The 23,965-nt window shown below is 49.4% G+C and overlaps 2 protein-coding genes across 2 annotated transcripts; both read right to left on the bottom strand.

Moving 5' to 3' along the window:
* Positions 1–7,722: 7,722 nt before the first annotated feature.
* On the bottom strand, positions 7,723–12,160 carry LOC102514765 (serine protease 40). Its single transcript, XM_032480811.1, has 4 exons — positions 12,075–12,160; positions 10,983–11,254; positions 10,319–10,485; positions 7,723–8,058 (listed from the first exon to the last, which is right to left on the bottom strand). The coding sequence occupies exons 1-4, from the start codon at positions 12,158–12,160 to the stop codon at positions 7,723–7,725; spliced, it is 861 nt and encodes a 286-aa protein (XP_032336702.1).
* Positions 12,161–12,693: 533 nt separating this feature from the next.
* On the bottom strand, positions 12,694–14,145 carry LOC116663856 (inactive serine protease 39-like). Its single transcript, XM_032480817.1, has 3 exons — positions 14,006–14,145; positions 13,113–13,275; positions 12,694–12,949 (listed from the first exon to the last, which is right to left on the bottom strand). The coding sequence occupies exons 1-3, from the start codon at positions 14,121–14,123 to the stop codon at positions 12,772–12,774; spliced, it is 459 nt and encodes a 152-aa protein (XP_032336708.1). The 5' UTR covers positions 14,124–14,145; the 3' UTR covers positions 12,694–12,771.
* Positions 14,146–23,965: the final 9,820 nt, after the last annotated feature.

The following is a 23,965-nucleotide window of genomic DNA, read 5'->3' as shown; positions in this document are numbered from 1 at the left end:
AGGAACTCCTGCATGCTAAGAATATGTTCTATCACTGAGCTATACCCTCTCCCCTATTTTTAGTTTTTAAGTGATTGTTTTTTACCTCTAGCTCTTTAGACTCCTAGCTGTGTAGGTGTAGACTCACATCTGGCTGGGCCTGCAACTTTATCAGCAAAGGGCAATCAGGCATAGACACCAGGTTCCCCACGGGGCCTGGTGTACTGTCACAGAGCCCCCAAATATAGTCTTTTTTAAAAATCGATTTTTATATTATAATGGCTAACATTTGTAAATCTTAAACTCCCCAATTTATCCCCTCCCACCCCCTTTCCCAGGTAACCATAAGATTGTTTACTAAGACTGAGAGTCTGTTTCTGTTTTGTAGATGAGTTCATTGTGTCCTTTTTTTTACTTTTTTAGATTCCACACATGAATGATATCATATGGTATTTTTCTTTCTCTTTCTGGCTTACTTTACTTAGAATGACGATGTCTAGGTCCATCCATGTTGTCGCAAACAGCATTATTTTATTCTTTTTTATGGCAGAGTAGTATTCCATTGTATAACCACCACAACTTCTTTATCCAGTCATCTGCTGATGGACATTTAGGTTAGTTCCATATAGTATAGTATTGTCTTAAATACTCACCCACACTTCATGTAAAAGCAGTGCTTTGGAAATAGCCTCTAAAAAGTAATAACTCTAAATTTTTTAACTTATTTTTTAAAAACAATTTAAGGGCACATAAGAAATATCCACAATGAATCTGATTACTGAGGATCTTGAAAACATACACCTAAGCTAAGAATTATGTGGCTCAAAACACAAAAATGTTGCTCTCTTGCAAACAAATGGGCTCATGTTCTAGGATTTCAGAAATGCACTTCCAGGCTTCCTGTGCCTAGAGACTCTGTGCCACTCACAGCCGGGAGACTGTCCGTGCAGGAAGTCATTGAATCAGGGTCACAGGTGCATCTGAAACACCTTCCCCTGGCATCTCTCTTCACCAAAGGACATAGCTACATCATACACGGCCCCCTCAAGACCTGATCCCCGCAGCCCTGTCCCGGAATCTTCCAGGAAAGGCTGACTTAGTCCATGGACGACAGTGTGTGACATGGATGAACCCTGGGCCAGGGTGACAGTGTCCCATGGGCAACGTGAGCATATTCTGCACAGAGCTCGGTGGGAAGACCCTTGGTCTACATCACTTACAGACTGATGAGAATTTACATAATTAAGCTACAGGCTTGTCCTACTCTTCCTTTCCAAATGGGGAGCAGAGGGGCTTTCCCTGGTTGCCCCCAGGGTCGGAGATCCAGAGACAAGAATATCACATTCTTGGCTTTTCTCTGCTGAGATGTGCAGCACAGTAACTTTTATCTTTGAACCTATGATTTGTAACAGAGCATGAGGACAGGAGAGAAGGTGCCGTAGGTGGCACGTGCACGTGGAGGCTCAGGTCACCGTGGGAAATGTGCAGCCCAGCCCTTGGCCTGATCCAGTTAAGCTTCTGGGGTCCTATGCAGGGATGGTTTCTGAAGTCAGGGTTTGGGACTTGTCCTGGCCCCAGGAGGGCTCTTTGTGGCTGTTCCTTTCCCTGGTTCTCTCTGGTAAACCAGCCAGCCCACAGTCTAGCTTTTATCTCTAATGGATCTACCAGTCTCCTCTTAATTACTTTTGACCACCAGCTCCGTTATTTTTGAGGGAACTCTTTAGCTTGGATGTTCCCATTTTCTGGCTTGTAAATAAAGTCAGTTCCTTTGGGAAGTCTTCCAGATCTCTTTTTTGTACAACCTGCTTCTCTCTCTGGGCCAAATCTTTGAACCAGAGCTCTAGAGTGGAAGGTGGGGACAGGCACACTTCTCTGTCACCTACTTTCGGAGCTGGAGGGGACTGGTAGCCAGGCTGTCTTGGCTTGCCCATCTTGGCGGGGACACCTTGCTTTGCAGGCCAGGGAGAGGACAGCTGAGGTTCCAGTATTGTCAGTGCATCACACCCAAGGGAGAGTGTCCAGAACAGGGGCTGGACAGAAGAAAGAGCCCCAATCTCTTGGTCACTCTTGCCCAGCACTTTGCCTCTGCAAGGGGCACCTGGGGACAGAGGGAGAGAGATGCTGACATCCTGCCCTCCCAGGAGGATGTTGTAACCCTCTGACTGGGGGCTGGAGGGAGCGGGAGCCTGTGCCCCTGGCTGCAGCCATCCAGGGTAGACTTGCTGTCCTGCTGAGCTGGGAGAGGGTAGGGAGGCAGCTGGTGGTGATTCAAGCACCGCAGACTTTTGCTATTCTTACTAAGTGTTTTTTGGTAGGTTTTCTTGAATAAATTTTTCTTCATTTGCTATATACTCATAGGGCCATTTCTGGAGACTAATTTTTGAAAAAGAATCTTTACAGTTTCACTGGGGAGTTGAAAGTGGTACTCCAAGGCGGGGTTTGAGGTCATCCGTCATTCAGTAAAAGCTAATGGATGCAGGTTCATAAGTAGAGGTATTCAAAAATCTTTGGCGTTTATAAAGTCTGAAGTCTATGTCCATTTCTGCTTTCTCCTATTCTGGTTCCTATTTGGGGAGTTTTGTTTCCTTTTGTGGTTGGTTATGTGTGATCACATGCTGGGTATTATTCTTGAAAAAAATGAATGCTAGGGATTTCCTCATACCAAGAATGAAGGTGCCATCCTCTAGGTAGCTCTGCATTTGCATGGGTCATGGACCCCGTTCACAGCCTGATGTGACCCCTGGCTGGTCAAACTGCAAGTCTGCAAGTGCAAATCCACCCCTTCCTCTGCCTTCTCCTTTCATTTTGTTGCCAGGCCCTTGGGCTTGAGAGTTTACAGCATTTCTTATCCTGTTAGGCTCTTTGAAGTCCCAGTGTAACATGGGGAGTGTTTCCTCTAAGATTCCTGAGAGGGTTAATTTTACACATCAACTTGCCTGGGTGACAGTGACAAGATATCTAGTCAAAAATTATTCTAGATGTTTCTGTGAAGGGGTATTTTTTTTTTTTTAAATGAGCTTAACATTTAAATCAGTGGACTTTGAAGAAAGCAGATTGCCTTCCATAATGTGGGTGGGCCTCATCCAATCAGTTGAAGGCCTGAATAGAACAAAAGACGAACTGTCCCTGAGTAAGAAGGTATTTTGCTGAGAGACAGCCTTCCAACTTGAACTGCAACATTATCTCTTCCTAGGTCTCCAGCCTAACAGCCTTTGGACTTTGTATTAAAGTCTACCTGTAAGATTTTAACTTATGTGGGTGACGAGGTGATGACACAGACAGGCTAATGCCATTGAGAGAAGACTTGCATTACTTACACTCCCCTCCACCCCATGCAGGGCCACACGGTGAAGCACCAGTCTGCTCAGGAGACAGAAACCGGAGTGAGGGGAAAGCATGGCCCAGAGCCTTTCTTGTGGTTTCCATGGACAAGAAAACAGCTTAGGATTGGCTAGTACGAATAATGTTAGTGTGCTCTAGGCTCTAGGGGTGGTCTCTAGTTTTCTGCAGTGATTTAGGGCGGGGAAATATTGGCTTGGAAAATAAGTGTTAGATCGAGGAGGCAGTTGTGGGTAGGAATCTGAGATGGTTGGTTTCCGTATGAAAGGTAAGTCCTGCTTGATTATTATTTGTAGCAATGCAGCAGCCACTCCCTGGCCAGCAATGCCCCCTCAACATGTCAAACCATGAGAAAATCTAAAAAATAAAAAATATGATTAATACGGACTTGAACGGCAGCATCAGTCCTTCCGGAGTCTCTGGCTTGCTGGCCAACCTGACAGATTTTGGATTTCTTGTCTCTACAATCACTTGAGCCAATTCCTTAAACCAGCCCCCCTTCCAATCTCTCTCTCTCTGGATATATAGGTACGTAAACATGTGGTTGGTTCTCTGGAGAACCCTGACTAACACAGCTTCCTTCCTGTTGCCTTTGCAGATGTCTGAGGAGGCCCAATTTGTTTTTTTTTTTTTTAAATGTTTGGATAGTATAAAGTCCACTTTAAATTTCTTATAGATAAACATTTCTGAATTTTCTACTAAAAACATGTATTTTTTCCCCCAGAAATATTACTTTTAAAGAGACAGGAGATAAAATAAATAATAGCATATAGTAGGTATTTTTAGATAAGATTTATTTTTTTGACTATGTATGAGAATATCCTTGCAGCAAAAACAACTTTGGGTCTTGGTTATTCTAATTTATTCTAATTATATTCTTCTTCTTTTTTTTAATAGGAGTATGGTCAGTTACAATGTGTCAATTTCTGGTGTACAGCACAGTGTCCCAACATGCATATATATGTGTGTATATATATATATATATATATATATATATATATATATATATATATATATATATACACACACACACACACAAAAACATACATATATTCATTTTCATAAAAGGTTATTGCAAAATACTGAATATAGTTCCCTGTGTTAATTACATTCTGATTGTAGGCTTTCCTCCAGAATTTGGCCGGGCAGATCCCCATTCTCTCTCTACTGCTTCATGAAGATTTTTAAAAAATAAATTAATCCAAACTTCTAATTTCCTTCCTTCCTTCCTTCCTTTCTTTTAAGCAGGAGAGTCAAACCGAGCTGTCTAGACCATCTCTGGCCGTCGTCTGCCAATCTTCCCTCCAGGTAAACTCTCCTATTCTCCTGCTGATCTGTGGGATGGGGTGGGAAGTGGGAGGGTGTGGACAGGTTCCCATTCCTTCTGGCTGCAGTTAGGGTCAGCCAAGGGGGAGCCTCAGCTGAATACTTGAGGAAGGAAATAAAGTGTTCAGGGAATTTGTGCCCATGAAAACCCCTCGTGTGAGGTTTCCCAGGTGGAAAGCAGCCTGAAAGCAGCCTTCTCTCTGGACCGTCAGGGCCCAGGGGTGGCCACATCTCTGCTGCTCCTGCTCTGGGCCTTCTTGCTTCCTTATACCCCAACCATACCTTGGTGGTTAGCAATTTGGTAAATAAACACTCTGCAGAGTATCCCCCTTTGTGCCAGCTCCAAACTGTAATGCCCGTACAGGGTGATGTTTATCCTGCATCCACTCAATCTAGTGTGCTCTTTAATTCAACTACTATCTCATTCCTACGTAGTAGTTTGACTTGATTTTTTCGGTGGTGTCTTTGTCTCGGGTCTTACTGCTAAGAATATTTTCCTATATCCATAAGGATATTTCTTATGCTTATTAAAATTTTTTGATCTGTCTTTTCCAATAACCTTATTTCAAATAATCTATAATGCCCAGTCTGCTGTCTATCTCATATGACAGTCCCACCCCTCCGGGCGGGGGGGAAATAATTTGGGCATGTGTGCTCATGTTTCCCAGGGGTTAGCAGCTCTTCTGTCACTCAGTTTGGTGCAGTGCACCGGAGAAGGGCTGAGGTCTTGACGAGTTCAAGGAGACAGGGGAGTGTCCCCAGAGTGGAGGGCCCCAGGCACCCAAGGGCCACTTTATTTTTAAATTTTTTTTTGAGGGGGAGGTAATTAGGTTTGTTTGTTTATTTAATGGAGGTACTGGGGATTGAACCCAGGACCTTGTGCATGCCAAGCAGGACCACTGAGCTATGCCCTCCCCTCAAAGGGCCACTCTCAACCTCTCCTCCCTACTGACCCACCAGGCAGCCCCTATAGTCAGGGATTCAGCTTTAAAGCCTTAGAAGAAGTCACAGTGGAAGGACCACGTCTCCCTAGACGGTCCTGTCCCTGCCCTTGCGGGTTGAAGCAGAGGAATGGAGGACGAGTGCTCAAAGGTGGCAGGTGGGACCCACACACCAGTTGCCACGGCCACCCTGAAGCATGCTGGCACGAGAGGAGGGTTAGGCAGCCTCCAGCACGAGGAGGTGGGGCAGAAAGAGGCCAGAGCAGAGCAAGGACGAGGCCTCTTCAGCCCGTCCTCTCACCGCCCTCCCCTCTTCCCCCAGCCACCGCTCGCTCCAGTTTCTCTGGGTTTTTCTCATTGATTTCGGTTTCCGGTCGCCTCCCCAGCTCAGTCATGGTTGATTCTGGGGTAGGAGCAGCAGCCTAGGGGGAGGTCCTGATGGCAGGTCTGGTGAAACCCACCGCAGGGGCCACTCCCAGCCTGTCCCCCAGCCCCAGACTCCGCGGCTCCGCAGGTCTGCTCTGCACTCTGACCTGGATCTTGTTATTTGGAACCTTTCCTTGCCACTGACCAGAGGGCATTCTGGGCCACATTTGGGACAGGTCAGTCCTGCGAGAGGAAGTCAGCCAGGGCTGGAGGAGTCTGTGAGTGGCCTGCACTCGGAGAACAGAGGCTTCTGAGCGCTGTTGGGAGGTCTGGGCTGGAATTCCTGCTCCAGTCCTGATGACCCATAGACCTCAGATGAGTTACTTACCCAGGCTAGGCCTTGGCTCCAGATCTGTCTAAAGAGACCAAACCTGGACAATGAAACTGAGCACTGGAGCTGATTCCAGGTGAGAAGAAAGGGGGCTGGTGTTGGAGCTACCACCTGTCAGATGTGCACAGTGGCCTGGAAAGGCATCTGCATCTACAGAGTTGGGGGCCCAGGGAACTTCATGGAGAAGCAAGCAGTCCCATGACTCCATGCTAGCCACAGAAACATGCTGCTGCTGGACAAAGCAGAAGTGACCGTGGGAGGGAAATCCAGCACAGCCAGCATGAGGCCATGCGGTTGAAGGAAGGTGGCAGTTCTGGGGACCGCGGGTGGCTGCCGCCCCAGACGGGAACCGACTAAGTGCTACCTTGCACCTCAGGCCCACAGCCCTGCCCTGGAGCCCATTAGAGAGCCCGCTTTTGGGGGCGGGGGGATTTCTCACTCCCAGACACGGCTGAGCTGGGAAGGATACCTCGGCATGAGTGGCAGCAAAGTCTGTTGACCACGTGCGTGTGACTTCACCTGTTCTCACTCACTGGAGAGGTGACAGGGTTATGTGGGCGACAACAGGTTTGGAAAGAATTTGCACGGACACCTGAAGGTGGATGGATGCAGTGGACCTGCCACGACCAGGGGCTACTCCCTGATAATCACGGGTTCGGGGCAGGGGCGGTGGTGGTAAAACTCTTCTGGGAGTTCTGCTAACTAGTTAAGAGTCTGTGACCCAGATGTGTTTGCTGGGGCAGCTCAGGATATGGCTTACGGGCTCAGTGTTGGATCAGCAAGTCCCGAGTCAGCCAAACCTCAACCACTGGAGGACACGGCAGATCCACAGGGGGTGGTGGGCCAGCCAGGACAGGGCTGTGGGGACAGGAGGAACAGTCTTGGAGCTGAGCCCTGGAGTGGAAGCTAACTGCTGACCTAAGCCTGGTGGCCACAGTCCTTTGCAATCTGCTTCAAATTGAGCCTTTGGGCCCGGAAGCTTCTTCTTTATCCCCAGGTCAGATCAGATCATTCATCTTTCGGATGATCCTGCTCCCAGTAAATTGGCCATCAGTGTCCTGCAGGCCCTAGGGCACGCCACTTCCTTCGTGGCCCTGAGCCGTGCCAACCCTTCCGGAAGACTCCTGGAGGAGGATTCCGCTCCAGATGGCCAGCCAGCTGTTCAGTGTCCCCACCCAGCCCAGGCGGGAGCCCGCAGCATAGCGGAGCAGGGGTGCAGTGGGGTCTGATGAGTCAGAAACAGGAGCAGGAAGCTTCTTCCTTTATTTGTTTTCATCAGGCTTGGGGCAGACTTCCGATGGACTCAGAGCGCAGAGAGGAACACACGCTAAGGCAGACGGGCTTCTGGGGGGAGGGCTGGGGGGGGCACCATGTGGCCTGTCACAGCATCCAGAGGGCAGTCAGCAGCAGGCAGGAGACCTGTGAAGTCACAAGGGCTTGGAAGCTCCTGGGCTGAGGGACGTTGCCCAGAGAAGTGACGTTAGTCAAAGTGGGAGGGCCGCTGCTCTGAGGGTGCCTGTTGTCTTCCGGAGGGATATCAGAAGGTTTGGGCGGGGGTGAACCCGCCTGATGCCTGGCGATCCACTGGGAGAAGTAGGTGATCCTGGTGAAGACACTGGGGCCAATGGGCTGTTGGCAGGGCAGGCTCCAGCTGGACAGCCCCATCAGATACCAGGTATTATTCAGCTTGCAGACGAGGGGGCCCCCAGAATCTCCCTGAAGAAAGAGAGAACATGAGTCCTGGGGCCCAAGAAAGAGAGGGACACGTTGTTCGGGCAATGCGAAGAGACCACAGCAGAGTTCAGGTGGCCCCGGGTCAGGGTGAGGGCGTGAGCAGCTCTTCTCATCCGGATTGCCTGGGCAATTTGGAAAGTCCAGACACAGTGTCCCGCTGTAGGCCTCCCAGGTCAAAATCACAAATGGGGGGCCTTGAAGCCCATTTCACAGAGCTCCAGAGGGGGCCCTGCACAGCCCTCCAGGCGGCAGTCACAGACCTACAAGAATACACAGGGGGACCCCAGGCTCTGCCCTCCCAGCCCCCCATGGGAGAAGGCACCACCCAAGGCGTGACACAATGGCTGTGGCCGGCCCGGAGGCCTCTAGCTAAATCCTCAGCCCTAAATCCACTGCAGCGCCCCAGGGCCTTTCTTCTTGACTAAGAGTCTAGTTTTGACTCAGTTTCCTGGTTGAGCTTCTGAATTAGAAAAAGCCAAGCTGCTGGGTGTGCACAGAGGAAAAGAGGTGACGCCGTGCCCAGGCTGGCGGGGTGGCTGGAGCTGCAGGGGACCCCCAGGGGCTCCCAGAAGAATGTGGGGGGCATTGAGTGTGGGACTCCAGGCAGGAAGGCACCTGCCACCATGAGGCATAGTGCTTCCATCCCATAGGCCACAAAGTGGGGACCAAGGACACATTCCAGCCTTCTGTTGAAGGAACGTGACTGCAGGAGACACTGAGGTGACACATAACACAGCACAGACAATACATTCCACACATCTGCAGGCCCCAGATGTGGAACAGAGGTGCCCAGGGGAGGGTCTTCAGAGAGCTTCTCTGACCCAAGACTGGAGCGATGAACACGGCCTGACTCTGGAAGAGGCAGACTGAGGTGACCGGAGTGCTTGGCATGGCTGAGGCCAAGGAGCCGCAAGGCCAGCCCACAGCCCTCATCAGCCAGGGGGTGGAGGTGAAGGGAACACTGAAGGACACTCAGCAGAGGCAGGGTTAATGGTGTTGACCACCCTGTTCCCTCAACATCAACTAATCAGAAAATCGTGCGCAAGCTGATCACGTGCCCTGCAACGCCCCTCCCTCACTCGGCCTTTAAATATGCTTTGCTGAAACCCTTCGGGGAGTTCGGAGTTTTCTTGGGCATGGGCCACCTTGTCCTCCTTGCTCGGCCTTGCAATAAACCTTTCTCTGCTCCAGACTCCAATGTTTCAATTTCTTTGGCCTCATGGTGCATCGGGCGCACGAACTTGCCTTCGGTAACCACAAGACATTCAGAGTGCACCAGCCAATAATGTACATCACAGCCCGCAAATTCAACTTGAAATAAAGGCAAGAACAACTTGAATCGATGGTACAAAAAAAAAGGCAATGCACATATGAAAAAGTGCTGGCCTTCATTCGTCACCAGAGAAATGCAAACTGAAAATACACGCGATGGTTAAAAATGTGAAGTCGCGGCTGCCATGTGGAGCAGCCACGGCTGGTGGGAGCGCACAGGGGTCCAAGAGGCTTGCAAAGCTGCTCTCCTGTATCCAGGAGAGGGGAACATGTGCACATCTTACAGCGCAGTAATTCCACACCCAGGGTCACGCCCAACCAAACTGTGAGCCCACGTACACTAACAGACATGCAGGAGGGTGTTCACAGCAACGCCATGGGCAACCATCTCAAGCGGAAACTACCCAGACGGCACCAGCACTAGAGCCGATCAAGAAAATTACGGCGTCTTCGCCCAGCGATCAGCAGGAGTTCCGGACGGCAATAAGATACACACAATTTATCAACTCCTCACCAGGTGGACAGGCCTCTCACCTGTACTAGTGACCAGCAGACAGCCGCTGAGAGTGTGTCCGGTGACACTGCGTTTATGGAGGTCCCGACACGGACCCACAGGGCGTGAGAAGCCAGGGCAAGGCTCTTCTGGGGGACTTGGTGACAGGAAGGGGGTATGAGGAAGACCACACGGACGCTGGTTACGTGAGCGTCAATTTCTAAACAAGTGCCTCGAACAGCACACTTGTAAAGCCTGCCCTTTCTATAGGTGCAGGGCTTCAACAAAGTTTCTAAAAGCTATAAAGAAAGCGATGGAACGGAACGAGCACCCTTTGGGGGCTTCTGGGCTTCAGCTCCGACACCTCAGGCTGGGGTGGGCTTAGGAAGAAGTCAGGGGCTAGGGCTGGGTCCAGAGAAGACACAGAGGAGACGGGACAGATGCCCCCGGGGAGGAGAGGTAGCGAGTGTCACTTACGCGGCAGACGGACTTTCCCGTCCGGAAGTCCGCAGCGCAGAACATGTCCTCATGTATAGAATACTCAGAGCCCTCGGGGCCTGGCCCCTGGAAATATAGTTTACACAGGTTGCTTTCTAAAATGCCGACTTCTGCCTCCTGGAGCGTGTAGGGTGGGCCCAACATCACTGGTGGGGAGGGGAGAGAGCGGCTCAGATGTGGGGGGGGGGCCCTGGGAGAGAGGCCAGCTCCCTGCCCGTCTTCCTGCTGTTGGAGATGCCGCCCGTTTTAACTGACAGGGTTGGGGAAACCTTCAGAGAGTATGGTGCGGAGATGAGGGGGAAAAGACCCATGGGGCAGAGGAGAGAGCCAACGTGAGGGGCCTGTGGAGGGGAGGACGGGGGGCGGTCAGCGTGGGCTGGGAGTGGCGGGGGAGAAGACGAGATGTCATGGCGGGGTCCAGGGGTTTGGAATCCATTCTAAGCACCCTGGGGAACCACTGAAGGGTCTGCTTGTGTTTTAAAGCAACTAATCTGGCTGCTATGTGGAGACAGAAGCAGAGGCCAGAAAGTGGAGGCGGGGAGACCTGGCTCGGCCAGGGGGTGGCAGTGACGTACCTAACCATGTCCCCTGGGGCTTCGGTGGCACGCCCCTTCCCCCCTGCGCAGCCCTGACCCCCGCTCACCTTCCTCAGTGACCATCCCCCAGCCGGTTATCCAGCAGGAGTGAGAGGGCAGATGCATGTCACTGGTTGGGAGGCAGGCGGGTTGAATGTAGGCAGAGATTTTCATGGGCCGGTGCAGCTGCAACAGGGTGATGTCACGCCCCATGAAGTAGTGCTTGTTGAAGTCCGTGTGGACGAAGAGCCGGTACACTGTCGCCGTGCGGCCGTGCGCAGTGCGAGTTTTTAGACGATGGTACCCTAGCAGGACCCGGTAGTCGGCCGGATTGTGGGACCTGTAGTGGGGAGGCTACATCGTCACCCATATCCTCTGAGTGCAGGGCCAGCATCCTCACCCCAGCTGCCTACCTCCCACCCGCTCCTGCTGGTGAGTGACCAGACCCCACCATGATTCCAGAAGGTTCTCTCTCCTCCCTTCCTAATGTTCTCTTGTGGCAGGTAGATTCCTGTCCAGAGCCTCTAGACATTTGTCTTTTGCAAGATTCTGATGGCTTTCCCAGCATGCCCCGGAATCAAAGGAGCAGAGAAGCTTCGTGTCGGAAAGAAATGTTGGGGGCACATCAAAACTGTACTCCTTCAGTTTTAATGAGCGGAGACCTGGCTCGCCCCCAGATCTGACCAGAACCCTTGAAAGTTCCTGTGACCTGTAATGATTCTCAAAAACCCCGTTTCCCAGCCCAGAATAATGCGTCCCCCTCCCGCCCGGCCTCACATGCTGATTTCTCTAAAGGCTGGTCCCTCTCTGTTGACAGGCACCCCCAGGTCTTTGTGGAGCAAGTAGAAACTGGAGCATGTGGAACTGAGCTTCTTGCTTCTAGAAAAAAAGCAACTTTCCACCCACCTGATTTGCTTGGGCTGTCTCCCTACCCAGGATCCTCCCACAAGGCGCCTCCTCCGATGGGACCCAGAGCAGTTCCCCTTTACAGTGGCCAGGGTCTCTCCTCTGGCACATTCTGGCCTCCCACCCTGCACCACAGTGGTTGGGCTTGTGTCTCCCTTTCCTGATAGAAGAAGCTTCTAGGTGGGTCCTGCATCTGCACATTCTCCATGGGTGCTGAAGGAATGAATGGAACTTGAAGGGGGTCTCAAGGTCACCTGATGCCAGCAGCTCTAGCCTCCTGACTTGGAGGGTAATACTCTCCCCACTCCCTCTGGGCACAGAGCAAGCTCGGGATGCCCATGACGGGCAGCCCACTTTCTTGATGGCTGCATGCCATCTTCCTGGACAGAGGCCACGTGCTTTATACCTCACTCTGGCCTGTGGGGATGGTGGTGACCACAGCTCCTCTTAGGAGCTTCCTATTTCCACAGAAACGACAGGAGCTGGGCCCCAGGACACCTCCAGAGAGACACATGCCCTAGGGTCCAGGTGGTCAGGACCCTGGGAAACCTCCAGCAGTTGTGCTGGAGATAGCCTTCAGATAGCCTAGTAGGAAGTGGGCATGATGTTTGCCCACACCGGGCACTGATGGATGTCCCCAGCCCCGGGAAGCGGCGACCCTGGGACTGTGGCTCCAACATAAAGCCTAAAGCCTGTGCCAAGTACCTGGCCAGAGATACAACACACCCACTACCCTTTGCACAAGAGGGAAGTAAGGCTCACTGAGATCTTGTGGACTGTCTAGAGCTGGGCAAGATGCAGAAACCAGAGTCCACCTGGAATGGGAACAGGATTTAATTCCTAAAGTTTAGGGAAGATGCAGAGTGGGCTGGAGGCACCGGCTATGGAACTAAAGTCCATTTTCCTGTATTTGCTGATAGTCACGGCTGGAGCTAGTTTCCATTTGGCTGTTTAAGAGGAAAGTACATGTAGCCCAGATAACCACAGCATCTTGGCAAGTATCGCTGAAGTGTGAGGAGGTGGGGGACCGGGGCGTCCCCAGACGTAGAGATGAAGTAAATGGCCCTCATCCTGGGATGTGTGACTCAGAGAGTCAGGAGACTGGAGCCCAGTGAGGAGCAGGGATGGCCTTCCAGGGAGAAAGGACAATGCGTTAAAGACAGGGGCAGCAGCGGTCATGCCAGGCCATGCCTGGACAAAAAGGCTGGGACAACCTTCATCCTCTTCTGTTCTGCCCACCTGTGCTCCCTCCCCATCGTCCCACCCGGCAGCGGGCTGTGGGGAAGACATACTTTTGGAAGCAGTGGGCAGCTGAGGCCACCCAGGAGGTATTGATGAGGGCGGCTCCGCAGATGTGAATGCCTTGGTAGTACAGGGCGGCCTGCCACGGCCACCGCATTTCAGGTGCATCTCGGCCACCAAAGATTTTCCCGCCTACGGAAGGTTTCCCACACTCTGTGGAGACAGTCCCAGCCATGGGGCACCTGTGTTATGGATGCCAGCCTTGGCATCATATGTCAGCATCCACAGGACCCAAGTCCGCTGCAGCTAGGAAATCCAAGCCCCAGGGTGAAGTGACATGGCTCATGTGACAAAGGGACACCTGGCTTCGCTGGGATGGCAGCGCTGAGGAAGCAGTCTGTGGGTCTGGAGGAGGGGGAGGGGAAGGGGGGCGGCTGCGGGGGCGCACATCAGCACACTATCCGGGCGGAGGTCCAGGCCTGCAGGCAGTGCTGTCCCAACCACTTTCCCAGACCAATTTCACTTGACAAGCACACCGCTTGGAAACTGAAGCCTTCCAGAGTGGTGCCACTGGCTCCAGGCCACTGAGATTAAGTGGTCGCACCCTTCTCACCTGGCCCAGCATTCTAGGGACACTGAGGCCAAAAGGAGCACAGTCTGCTGGACAGTTCCCCTTCTGAAGTAGTACTTTGCCATTCTCAGAATGAAGAGGGGAGGGTGTAGGGGCCGGCAGGGAGGCTCGAGATCCAGCAGAAAGAGCCGGCGGGGAAGACGGCCGTCCCTTCCCCCACCTCCCATGCCCTCCGCGCCCCCCACCATGGACCCAGGGACTGCAGAGCCCCCGGCCAGGTGTTGGTCCGCCTGTCTACCGTCGACGGTGTGGTGAAGGGGGGACGCAAGAAGGGCGGGCGACCTTGGCCCCCTCACCCGCCGGCTCACTCACGCTCGGCCCAGGCCATCTGGCTGTGCAGCAGCAGTGGGTGCAGGCAGAGCAGGGCCGTGGCCAGGGCGCGGGCTCCCCGCCGGCCTGGACCCGGCGCCCCAGCCCCCGGGATCCCCATCGGGCCGGTCCTGCATCTGCGCTGTGACTGAGCGGCGGGCGGCGCGCGCAGGCGCAGGCGCTGCCGGGAAACCGCCTCCCCGTGTGCGCGGCGCTGGCCGGGCCGCACCACGCGCCCGCGCGAAGACGGAGACGCGGCGGGCCGGGGGCGGCCGCAGCTCGCAGCCCCAGGTCCGTGGAAGGCAGTCACCACTGGGAGCCCGCGGGCTGACGGAGGAAGCAGAGGACACATAGGACCCCTCCGTCAAGGGCCCCCAGTTTGCTAATGATCAGAGGTCAGGTGCTTATGGAAGTGTCACCGAATGTGTCCAGCTTGCTTTCAAGATCCAGTGCACTCATCTGCACCCCCTGCTCGATGAGATTGGGTCAGGGCCACCAAGGATAACAGCCCTTTCTTAAACTCACTTGGTACCCTACAGCATGGTCTATCATGGGGTAGATACTCACAGGTCTTTCCTGTACTCAGCAGGAGGGAATTACATAAGAATAGCGGTCATTAGAGGTCCACCCTCTGGCCTCTTAACGACTCATGTCCTTCCCAAGTGCTAAATCATTCACTACATCTCAAGGTTCCCCAGAGTCCTATCTTGTTAAACTTAAAATTCAAAGTCTCATCTGTTAGAGGAGTCATCAAGAGGATATAATCACAGGTTGATCCTGAAGCCAGACCTGGGCAATTGCAGGCTCCTCGCCCGCCTCCTTTGTCCTTAGAATGTAGTTCTGCCCATAGTTCCCTCCGTGGATGCTGCTCCAAGGACACAGCCCTAAGAGAGGAGGGTGTTGTTGAGACCATCTGGATGGTTTCCATGCCTGGACCTAGTTAAGGCTACTGCATGAACTTTAAGATTCTTGCGGGGGGTGGGGCAGGTGTAGAAATCTATGGGTCTTGTGGTGCCCAAGACAAGCCTTGTAAGTTCCCTTGTTTATTAAACCAGCCACCTACTAATCAGGAGTGACTGTCTCTTCAGCCTTTCCCTGTCCTCTGCAGGGGGGGCCAGGTTTTGAACCAACATCATCATCTAAATCTAAATATCATTATCCCATCAGCTCAGAGTCCAAAAATCTCTTCATCTAAATCCTCTAAGTCAAGTGGGGATGAGATTCCTAGCTGTAATCCATTAAATACAGCTCTTGAGCACAATTCTTTCCCATCTGTGGGCCTATGAAACTAAATTAACTACCTTGTCCCAACATTCCCAACATACAGTGGTGGGACAGGCATAGGAAAAGAGTTACAGACATTCCCATTGGAAGGGGGCTGTGCGGGGGGAGATGGAAAGTGAAAAGAAGTCACTGGTCCATAAGGTTTATACCCTACTGGGCAAACTCCACTAGGTGTCAGCCTGGGGAAAAGATTCTCTGTCACTCTTGGCTCTGCCCTGTAGACTCTTGGTCAACTTTCTTTTCTTTTTCTTCATTCTTAATACTGGATCTTTTTATAGTCTCTAAACTGCTTTGTGTTTCTTTTCTTCTTCCTTACCTTTCTTGTTCTTTAAAGTTTCCTTAAACTTAATAGGAAGTCTTAAAAATCCATATAAAAAAACATTTGTAATACTTCAGAGATTTCCATGAATTAAGTTGTAAGCTTTTCTGTATGGTTCACTTAGTTTTAAGTTAGTTGATAATTATTATGAATTATGGCTGTAATCACAATTACTCTATTTTAAATAACTTAAAAATATTATTCTAAATTCACTTGAAATAATGGAGACACTGTAAAAATTATGAAGCAAATAATCATTGTGGACAGTTATCATGTCCCTTTTAACAGAAAGTAGCTTATGTTTTGCACCTGAATAGTCCTATCATCTTGCTTCTTGCTAGGAGAAATCAGAGGGTCCAACTTTCATTTTGTACTTTCTCTATCCCTGTCAGTACAAATAGCAATGTTTCTGCTGACATAAACTTCTCAAGAACCTTGTGGTCCTTGTTGTAGATTTCACTAGGTTTCACTGCCTTAGAAAAAGCCACATCCACAGACATTGTTGAGATAATTTTCTAACTTGGCCTCCTGTTGAGATGTTATGTATATATCACCCCAATAAAAAGCTGGAAAAAAGTTATATGACTCCCAAATATATCCAGATAGATAGAGGAAAAGATTGGATATTTTCTTGTAGTTGATTTCTAGTCTCATAGTGTTGTGGTCAGAAAAGATGCTTGATATGATTTCGATTTTCTTAGATTTACAGGGGCTTGCTTTGTGGCCCAGCATGTGATCTATCCTGGAGAGTGTTCCACGTGCCCTTGAAAAGAATGTGTATTCTGCTGCTTTCAGATGGAATGCTCTGTATAAATCAATCAAGTTCATCTGGTCTAACATGTTACCTAAGCCTTGTATTTCTATATCGATTTTCTGTCTGGATGATCTGTTCATTGATGTAGGTGGGTTGCTGAAGTCCCCTGCTATTATTGTGTAACTGTCGATTTCTTGTTTTATGTCTGTTAACATTTGTTTTATATATTGAGGTGCTCCTGTGTTACATCTTCTTCTTGGATTGATCCCTTGATCATTATGTAGTATCCTTCTTTGTCTTTGTTAACAGTCTCTATTTTAAAGTCTATTTTGTCTGATAAGAGTATCACTACTCCAGCTTTCTTTTGATTTCCATTTGCATTGAATACCTTTTTCCATCCCCTCACTGTAAGTCTGTATGTGTCTGTATGTGTCTCTAGGTCCAAAGTGAGTCTATTGTAGGCAGCATATATATGGGTCTTGTTTTTGTATCCATTCAGCCTCTCTGTGTCTTTGGTTGGAGCATATAGTCCATTTTCATTTAAGATAATTATTGAGACATATGTTCTTATTGCTATTTTGGTAATTGTTCTGGATTTGTTTTTGTAGATCTTCCCCCCCACCCCCTTCTTCTTCTTTTGTTCTCTTCTCTTGTGATTTGATGACTATCTTTAGTGTTATGTTTAGATTCCTTTTTCTTTTTCGTGTGTGTATCTATTATAGGTTTTTTGTTTGCAGTTACTGTAAGCTTTTTGTATAGCAATATAGGTATATATATATACATATATATATGATTGTTTCAAGTTGCTGATCTCTTAGTTTCAAATGCATTTTAAATACTCTGCATTTGTACCCTCCTCCTCTCACAATTACTGTTTTTGATGCTATATTTTACATCTAATTGCTTTGTGTATCCCTTAGCTGCTTATTGTGGATACAGATGATTTTCACTACTTTTCTCTTTTAACCTCCCTGCTAGTTTGTGTGTGGATGATTTCCTATCTTTACTGTATGTTTGCCTTTACTGCTGAGCTTCTTCATTTCATAATTTCTTATTTCTAGTTGTGGCCTTTTCTGCCTAGGGAAGTTTCTTTAACATTTGTTGTAAAGCTGGTTTAGTAGTGTTGAGTCCTTTTAGTTTCTGCTTGTCTGTAAAGCTTTTGATTTCTCCATCAAATATGAATGAGAACCTACTGGGTAGATTCTTGGTTTTAGGTTTTTCCCTTTCACCACTTTAAATATATCGGGCCACTCCTTCCTGGTCTGCAGTTTCTGCTGAAAAATCAGCTGATAACCTTATGGGCTTATTATCGATTTTATGAATGTTATTTTTTGTATGTTATTTTTTGCTTTCTCTTGCTTTTAATATCCTCTCTTTATCTTTAATTTTTTGTCATTTTGATTACTGTGTGTCCTGGTGTGGTCCTCTTTGCGTTCATCCTGTAGGGGCCTCTGCGCTTCCTGGACTTGAATGACTGTTTCCTTTCCCAGGTTAGGGAAGTTTTTAGCTTTTATGTCTTCAAATATGTTCTCAGACCCTTTCTCTCTCTCTCCTCTTTCTGGGACCACTATAATGTGAACATTAGTGCACTTGACAGTCCCGGAGGTCTCTTACACAGTCCTCATTTCTTTTCAGTCTTTTTTTCTGTCCAGTGGCAGTGATTTCCATTACTCGATTTTCCAGCTCACTGATCCGTTCTTCTGTAACATTTACTCTACTATCGATTCCTTTTGCAGATTTCTTCATTTCAGTTATTCATTGACTTCTTGCTCTGTGCACCCATTCTCCTCTCGAGTTCTTTGATCATCCTTACAATCATTACTCTGAACTCTTCCTTGGGTAGGTTCCCTATCACCACTTCACTTAGTTCTTCCGGGGTTTTACCTTGTTCCTTTTTCTAGAATATATGCCTCTGCTACCTCATCTTGTTTAAGTTACTACTTGTATTTTTAAGTATGTGGTAGGTTAGTTATGTTTCTCAAACTGAGAAGTGGCTTTCTGTAGGAGACATCCTATGTGTCCAAGCAGTGCACTGCCCTCTTGTCACCCAAGCTGTATGCTCTAGGGGTTCCCCCTAGGAGAGCTGCTTGGGTCCTTCTGTTGTGGTGGGCTGACTGTGTGGGTGGGCTGGGGGGGCTTGGCTGGCCCCTAGCCCAGGTGGTTGCCAGGCCCTGCCTTGTGCAGATGCTGCTGGCTGTTGTTTAGTGGGGCCTAGTCATGAGGGACCCGGTTGCAGAATCCTAGGGGGCCCCCAGGGCTAGTGCTGGCTCACTTTTGGATGGAGTTAGGGTCCTGAAGACACTGTGGCTGTTACCTACCCACTGGCAGGTGAAGCCAGGTCCTGAGGCTAGTGACAGACCCCTGGTAAACACAGATGTTTCCTGGAGTCTGGCTGCAGGGTCTTGGGATCTCAGCACCTTCTTTCAGATCATTGGTGGGATGGGGCCAGTTCCTGACACAGTTGGGTATGGGGTCTGGGGTGTCCTGAAGCTTGCATCAGAGTGCTAGTGGGCAGAGCAAGGGCCCAGGTGGTCCTAGGGTAGAGTATGGCCCGCTGAGGGTAGGCTGGATCTGCAGGCCGTGGGATCATAGTTGCCTTGCCTCTAGTGTTTGCGCCCTGGTCTGGAGGTCAGTGCAGCTTCCTGGAGGGATGGGCTGGTGCCTGCCCACTGCTGGGTGCGGCTGGGTCTTGGCCCTCTGGTGGGCACAGCCATGTCTAGGGGCATGTCTAGAGGTGACTATGGGCTCAGGAAGTCTTTAGGCAGCTTGTCTGTTTATGGGTGGGGCTGCACCCCTGCCCAGTTAGCTGTTTGGCCTGAGGCATCCCAGCACTGTTGCCTGCAGGCTGTTGTTGGGGTAATGAGCTAAGATGGCAGCCACCAGCAGCAGTGTTCAAGTGACTGAATGTTCCCAAACGTGTCTGCCACCAGTGTCTATGTCCCCAGGGTGAAGTGCAGCCACCCCCACCCCCTAGCCTCTCCAGGATACTCTCCAAGGCCAGCAGATAGGTCTGACCCAGGCGTTTCTCAAATTACTGCTTTTGTCTTTGGTCCCAGGGCACAGGAGATTTTGTATGCACCATTTAAGAGTGAAGTCTCTATTTCCCCCAGTCCTGTGGCACTCCTGAAATTAAGCTCCACTGGCCTTAAGCCAAGTGCTCTGGGGGCTCGTCTTCCCAGTTTCAGACCCCAGGGTGGGGAGCATGACGTGGGGCTCAGAACTCTCACTCCTGTGGGAGAAACTCCGCAATGTAATTTTTCTCCAGTGTGTGGGCCACCCACCTGGGGGGTGTGGGATCTGATTATGTCTTGAGTGTGCTCCCTCCTACCTGTCTCATGGTGGTTCCTTCTTTATGTCTTTAATTGTAGCTGGTCTTTTCTGGTAAATTCGTCTTTTCCACGGATGATTGTTGTATAGATAGTTGTGATTTTGTTGTGCTCATGAGAGGAGTTGAGCTCAAGGTTGTTTACTCCACCATCTTGGTCCGAGACCCCAGATTGGGAATTTTGAAGAGAAGTTGGAGGAAGTGGACAGAATAGGGAAGGAGGACATGGAAGCACGATGACTGGGACTCAAAGGTGGCAACAGGTGTGGGGCATTAGAGGCATTGAAGATGTTAAGAGTGACAAGGGACAGGACCCAGGACACACCAAGCAGGTGGGTCTAAGAACAAAGGCAGTGTCCCACGGAGAGGCTGCAGGAAAACTGTTTTCAGGGAACACTGGGAGATGAGAGGGACTTTGGTGAGGATGGGGTCTGGGGGATTCGCTGCTAACTGTCTAGGCTGCATATGACAGTGCTCAGAGGAGAGAAAGACATGACTGGCTCATGGGCAGATGCCTTCCACGCCTCCCACATGTCATCTTCCCAACTATGAGCATTCCCAGTTTGCAGGTGTGGAAACTGAATCCGAAGATAAGCAATCCTTATGCAGGGAATGCAGGGCCAGGACTCAAGCCCAGGTCTGTTGGCAGCTTGCCCCTCTGTGTCCTGCTCCTGGCCAATCAGAGCCCTAACCGTTACCCTGCCTGCCCCAACCCCAAGCTGTTTCCAAGGAAGTGCGGAAGATAGTTTGTGCTCAGCCTGTGTGTGAAACAGGGCTGTTGCCATCATTGGCTGGTTGGGTCTGGAGAGGAGGAGGGGGCTGTGAGCAGTGGCAGGGTGCGGGGCAGGCTGCAGGCACCTGGAAAGGAGCAAGCGCTCTGAGGTTTCACCGCCACCTGGGAGGATAGACTGTCCTGATCACCACCTCCCAGATGAGGAGCCAGCATCACCAAAAGACAACATGACTTGCAGGCAGGGTCAGTGCCAGGACTGGGCCCAGCAAGCAGGCTCCAGAATCCATGATGATGACCACTGTCCCACGTAGCCTCTCTCTACAGCCTCCGCTGGGGTGGCCGCCTGCAAAGGGCTGGGATAGGACCGCCCCAGTTTAAGAAACTGAAGTGTCGTTGATTTACAATGTTATGTTAGTTTCCGGTGTGCAACAGAGTGATTTGATATTTTACTGGTTACATTTCATTTACAGTTATTATAAAATATTGGTTTTATTTCCCGTGTTCTACAATACAGCATTGCATCTTATTTATTTTATACCTAGTAGTTTGTACGTCTTAACTCCCTTCCCCTATTTTGCCCCTCCCATCCCTCTTCCCACTGATAACCACTAGTTTGTTCTCTGATCTGTGATTCTTGTTTTTGTTTTATTATATGCATTGATTTGTTTTAATTTTTAGATTCCATGTACAACTGAAAACACATGGTATTTGTCTGATTTGCTTCAAAAGCATAATAACTTCCAGGCTCCATCACATTGTTTTTTAATGGCTAAGTGGTATTCCATTGTGTGTATATATGTATGTGTGTGTGTGTGTGTGTGTGTTATACTTTTTATCCATTCATCTGTAGATGTACACTTAGGCTATTTCCATATTTTGGCTAGTGTAAGTAACACTGCTAAGAACATTGGGGGTACACTGTTGGGTATATACTCAGGAGTGAAACTGTTGGATCATGTGGTAGTTCTATTTTTAATTTTTTGTGCTTTTTGCTTGGAGCATTAATTCATTGGCATTTAAAGTGACTGTTGATAGGTATGTGCCTCATGCCGTTTTGTTATGTGTTTCCAGGTGCTTTTTGTAGTTCTCCTCTGCTCTTTTCTTCTCCTTTTAGTCTCTTCCCTTGTGGTCTGATGATTTTCTTTAGTGTTATGTTTGTGTTCCTTTCTCTCCAGTTTCTGTGTATCTATGGAAGGGTTTTGATTTGTGGTGACCATGCAGCTCGTATATGTCAACCTGTAACTACTTCTGCTTGTTTTAAACTGACAGTCAAATTCAAACACATTCTAAAAGCTCTACCTTTTTTATTGTCTCCCCCCCAAATTTTGTGTGTTTGATGTCGTATTTTACATTGCCATTCTAGCCCTTAAATGTTGATTGTAGCTAGAGTTGATTTTTTTTTTTTTTTTACAATTTTTGTCTTTTAACTTCAGTACTAGCTTATTTTAAAGGATGACCCATAGTGTTCACTATATATATTTGTTTTTTCTAGTGGGGTTTTTCCCTTCCTATAATTTCTTATTTCTTGTGGTAGCCTTTTTTTTTTCACTTAAAAATACCTTTTAATACTTCTTATAGAGTCAGCTTAATATTGATGAGCTCTTTCAGATTTTGCTTGTCTGAGAAGCTCTTTATTGCTCCTTCAAATCTGACTGATAACTTTGCTGGGTAGAAGTACACTAGGTTGTAGATTTTTCCCTTTCAGCCCTTCAGCCATGTCATGCCACTCCCTCGTGGCCTGCAAAATTTCTGCAGAAAAGTCTGCTGGTAGCCTTATGGGGGTTCCCTTTTATGTGACTCTGTTTTTCTCTTGGTGCCTTTAGAATTCTCTCTTTATTTTTAACTTTTGCTTTTTATGATACATATTCATGTGGGTCTCTTTGGGTTCATCTTATCTGGGGCTCTCTGTGCTTCCTGTACCTGGATATCTGTTTCCTTGTTCAGGTTCAGTAAGTTTTCAGCCATAATTTCATCAAATACATTTTCTGCCCCTTTCTCTCTCTCTTTTCCTTCTGGGACCCCCATAATGCAAATGTTAGTATGTTTGATGCTGTTCCAGAGGTCCCTTAAACTATCCTCAATTTTTCAAATGTTATTCTTTTTGCTGTTCTGAATGGGTGATTTCCACTATTCTGTCTTCCAGATTGCTTCTGCATTCCTCTGTGTCACCTAGTCTGCTGCTAATTCCTTCTAGTGTATTTTTCATTTTACCTATTGTATTCTTCAGCTCTGACACTTTTAAAAAAAATATATTCTCTAGTGCTATATTAAAATTCTCACTGTGTTCATCTAACCTTTCCCCAGCTCAGTTAGCATGTCTGTTATTAATTGCTTTGAATTCTCTAACAGGTTAATTTTTCATCTGTTTCATTAGGATTTTTTTTTTCAGGATTTTTTTCTTGTTCTTTTGTTTGAAACATATTCCCCTGTCTTCTTATTTTGTTTAACTTTCTGTGTCTCTATGAAATTAGGTGAAGCAGTTACCTTCCTGGTTTTGATGGCATGTCCCTGCACGTGCCCTGTGGCTTTGGTGGGGGAGCTGGATCTGAAGTGAGCTTCGGCTGCCTCTTCCCCTGGGCTGGGCTTGGCTGGCAGCTGCCACCTTGGAGGGAGGTAGCACTGGAGTTGCAGGGGCTAGAGCCAGGCCAGGGGGGAGCCAGGGCATCTCCCGTGCTCAGTGGCTGTCGCTGCCCTCTCAGGGGTGGGGTCAGCGGTTGAGAAGCTGGTGTAGGAGCCCTGAGGAAGCTGAGCTTCCCCTGATGGCAGTTTCCACCTTGGTTTGTGATGTGGCTGGGGCCTGAGGGCTTGGGCCTGCACTTCTTTGTTGGTTTCGTACCTCTGCCCTGGTCAGAGGCAGCAGCAGGGTCAGAGCCAGATATGATCCCTCCAAACGTGCACAGTCTTGTTGGCAATAGCAGCCTCTGCCCTAGTTGGGGGGCAATGCTGGAACAAGAGGGGCTGGAGCAGTACCCCAGAGCCAGCTAGAGGCTGCCCTAGGGTGGGCAGAGCCCCAGGCAATTTTCAATCTGCTGCTTTTGCACTGTGACTGGGAGTAAGCAAGTCTGTGTGTGCTCTCTTGAAAAGCAGAGTCTTGTCTTCTTACAGCCTCCGGTGCGCCCCACGGGCTCTCAAGCCAGCTAACACCTTCCAGGTGTTGCAGCCCACGCTGAGGTGCCTAATGTGGGCTCAAGCTTCTCACTCCTCAGGTAGGGTCCCTGAGCCTGTGACATCCCCTTCCTGGTCTGTGCTGTGTCCACCACCAGGGGAGCAGGTCCTGACCAGATCACATCTTCCTTCCTACCAGACTCCACGCGGCTCTTCGTTTACAGCCTTGGTTGGAGAAGAGCTGTCCCATTATCCCCAGTTCCTTTTCAGTTAGGGTGGTTCTGTAGGTAGTTGCCATTCTGATGTGTTTTTGAGGGGAGGTGAGCCCAGTGTCCTTTCACTCTGCCATCTTGATGGCCTCTCTCCTCCCTTTTTGCATTTTTGTGCCAGGTTGGGTTTTTCTTTTTTCTTTCTTCCAGGAATGTGTTACTCTCAGCCTTGCC

Source organism: Camelus ferus, chromosome 5, assembly GCF_009834535.1.
Source record: "Camelus ferus isolate YT-003-E chromosome 5, BCGSAC_Cfer_1.0, whole genome shotgun sequence".
Taxonomy (NCBI): domain Eukaryota; kingdom Metazoa; phylum Chordata; class Mammalia; order Artiodactyla; family Camelidae; genus Camelus; species Camelus ferus.
Note: the sequence above shows the minus strand (reverse complement) of the source record. Positions and strands in the feature narration are given on the sequence as shown.

Excerpts from the sequence above, each read along its gene's own strand:
- LOC102514765 (XM_032480811.1), bottom strand. The coding sequence starts at position 12,160 with ATGGGCATCCCGAGCTTGCTCTGTGCCCAGAGGGAGTGGGGAGAGTAT. Across the intron at positions 11,255-12,074 it reads GCTAGAGCTGCTGGCATCAG|GTCCCACAATCCGGCCGACT; the intron begins GTGACCTTGAGA and ends TCCCCACTACAG. Across the intron at positions 8,059-10,318 it reads CGGGAAAGTCCGTCTGCCGC|GGAGATTCTGGGGGCCCCCT; the intron begins GTAAGTGACACT and ends CTCTTTCTTCAG.
- LOC116663856 (XM_032480817.1), bottom strand. The coding sequence starts at position 14,123 with ATGGGGATCCCGGGGGCTGGGGCGCCGGGTCCAGGCCGGCGGGGAGCC. Across the intron at positions 13,276-14,005 it reads CCAGATGGCCTGGGCCGAGC|AGTGTGGGAAACCTTCCGTA; the intron begins GTGAGTGAGCCG and ends CTGTCTCCACAG. Across the intron at positions 12,950-13,112 it reads GCTGCCCACTGCTTCCAAAA|GCCATCCCTGCTCCTCACTG; the intron begins GTATGTCTTCCC and ends TCTCCCTGGAAG.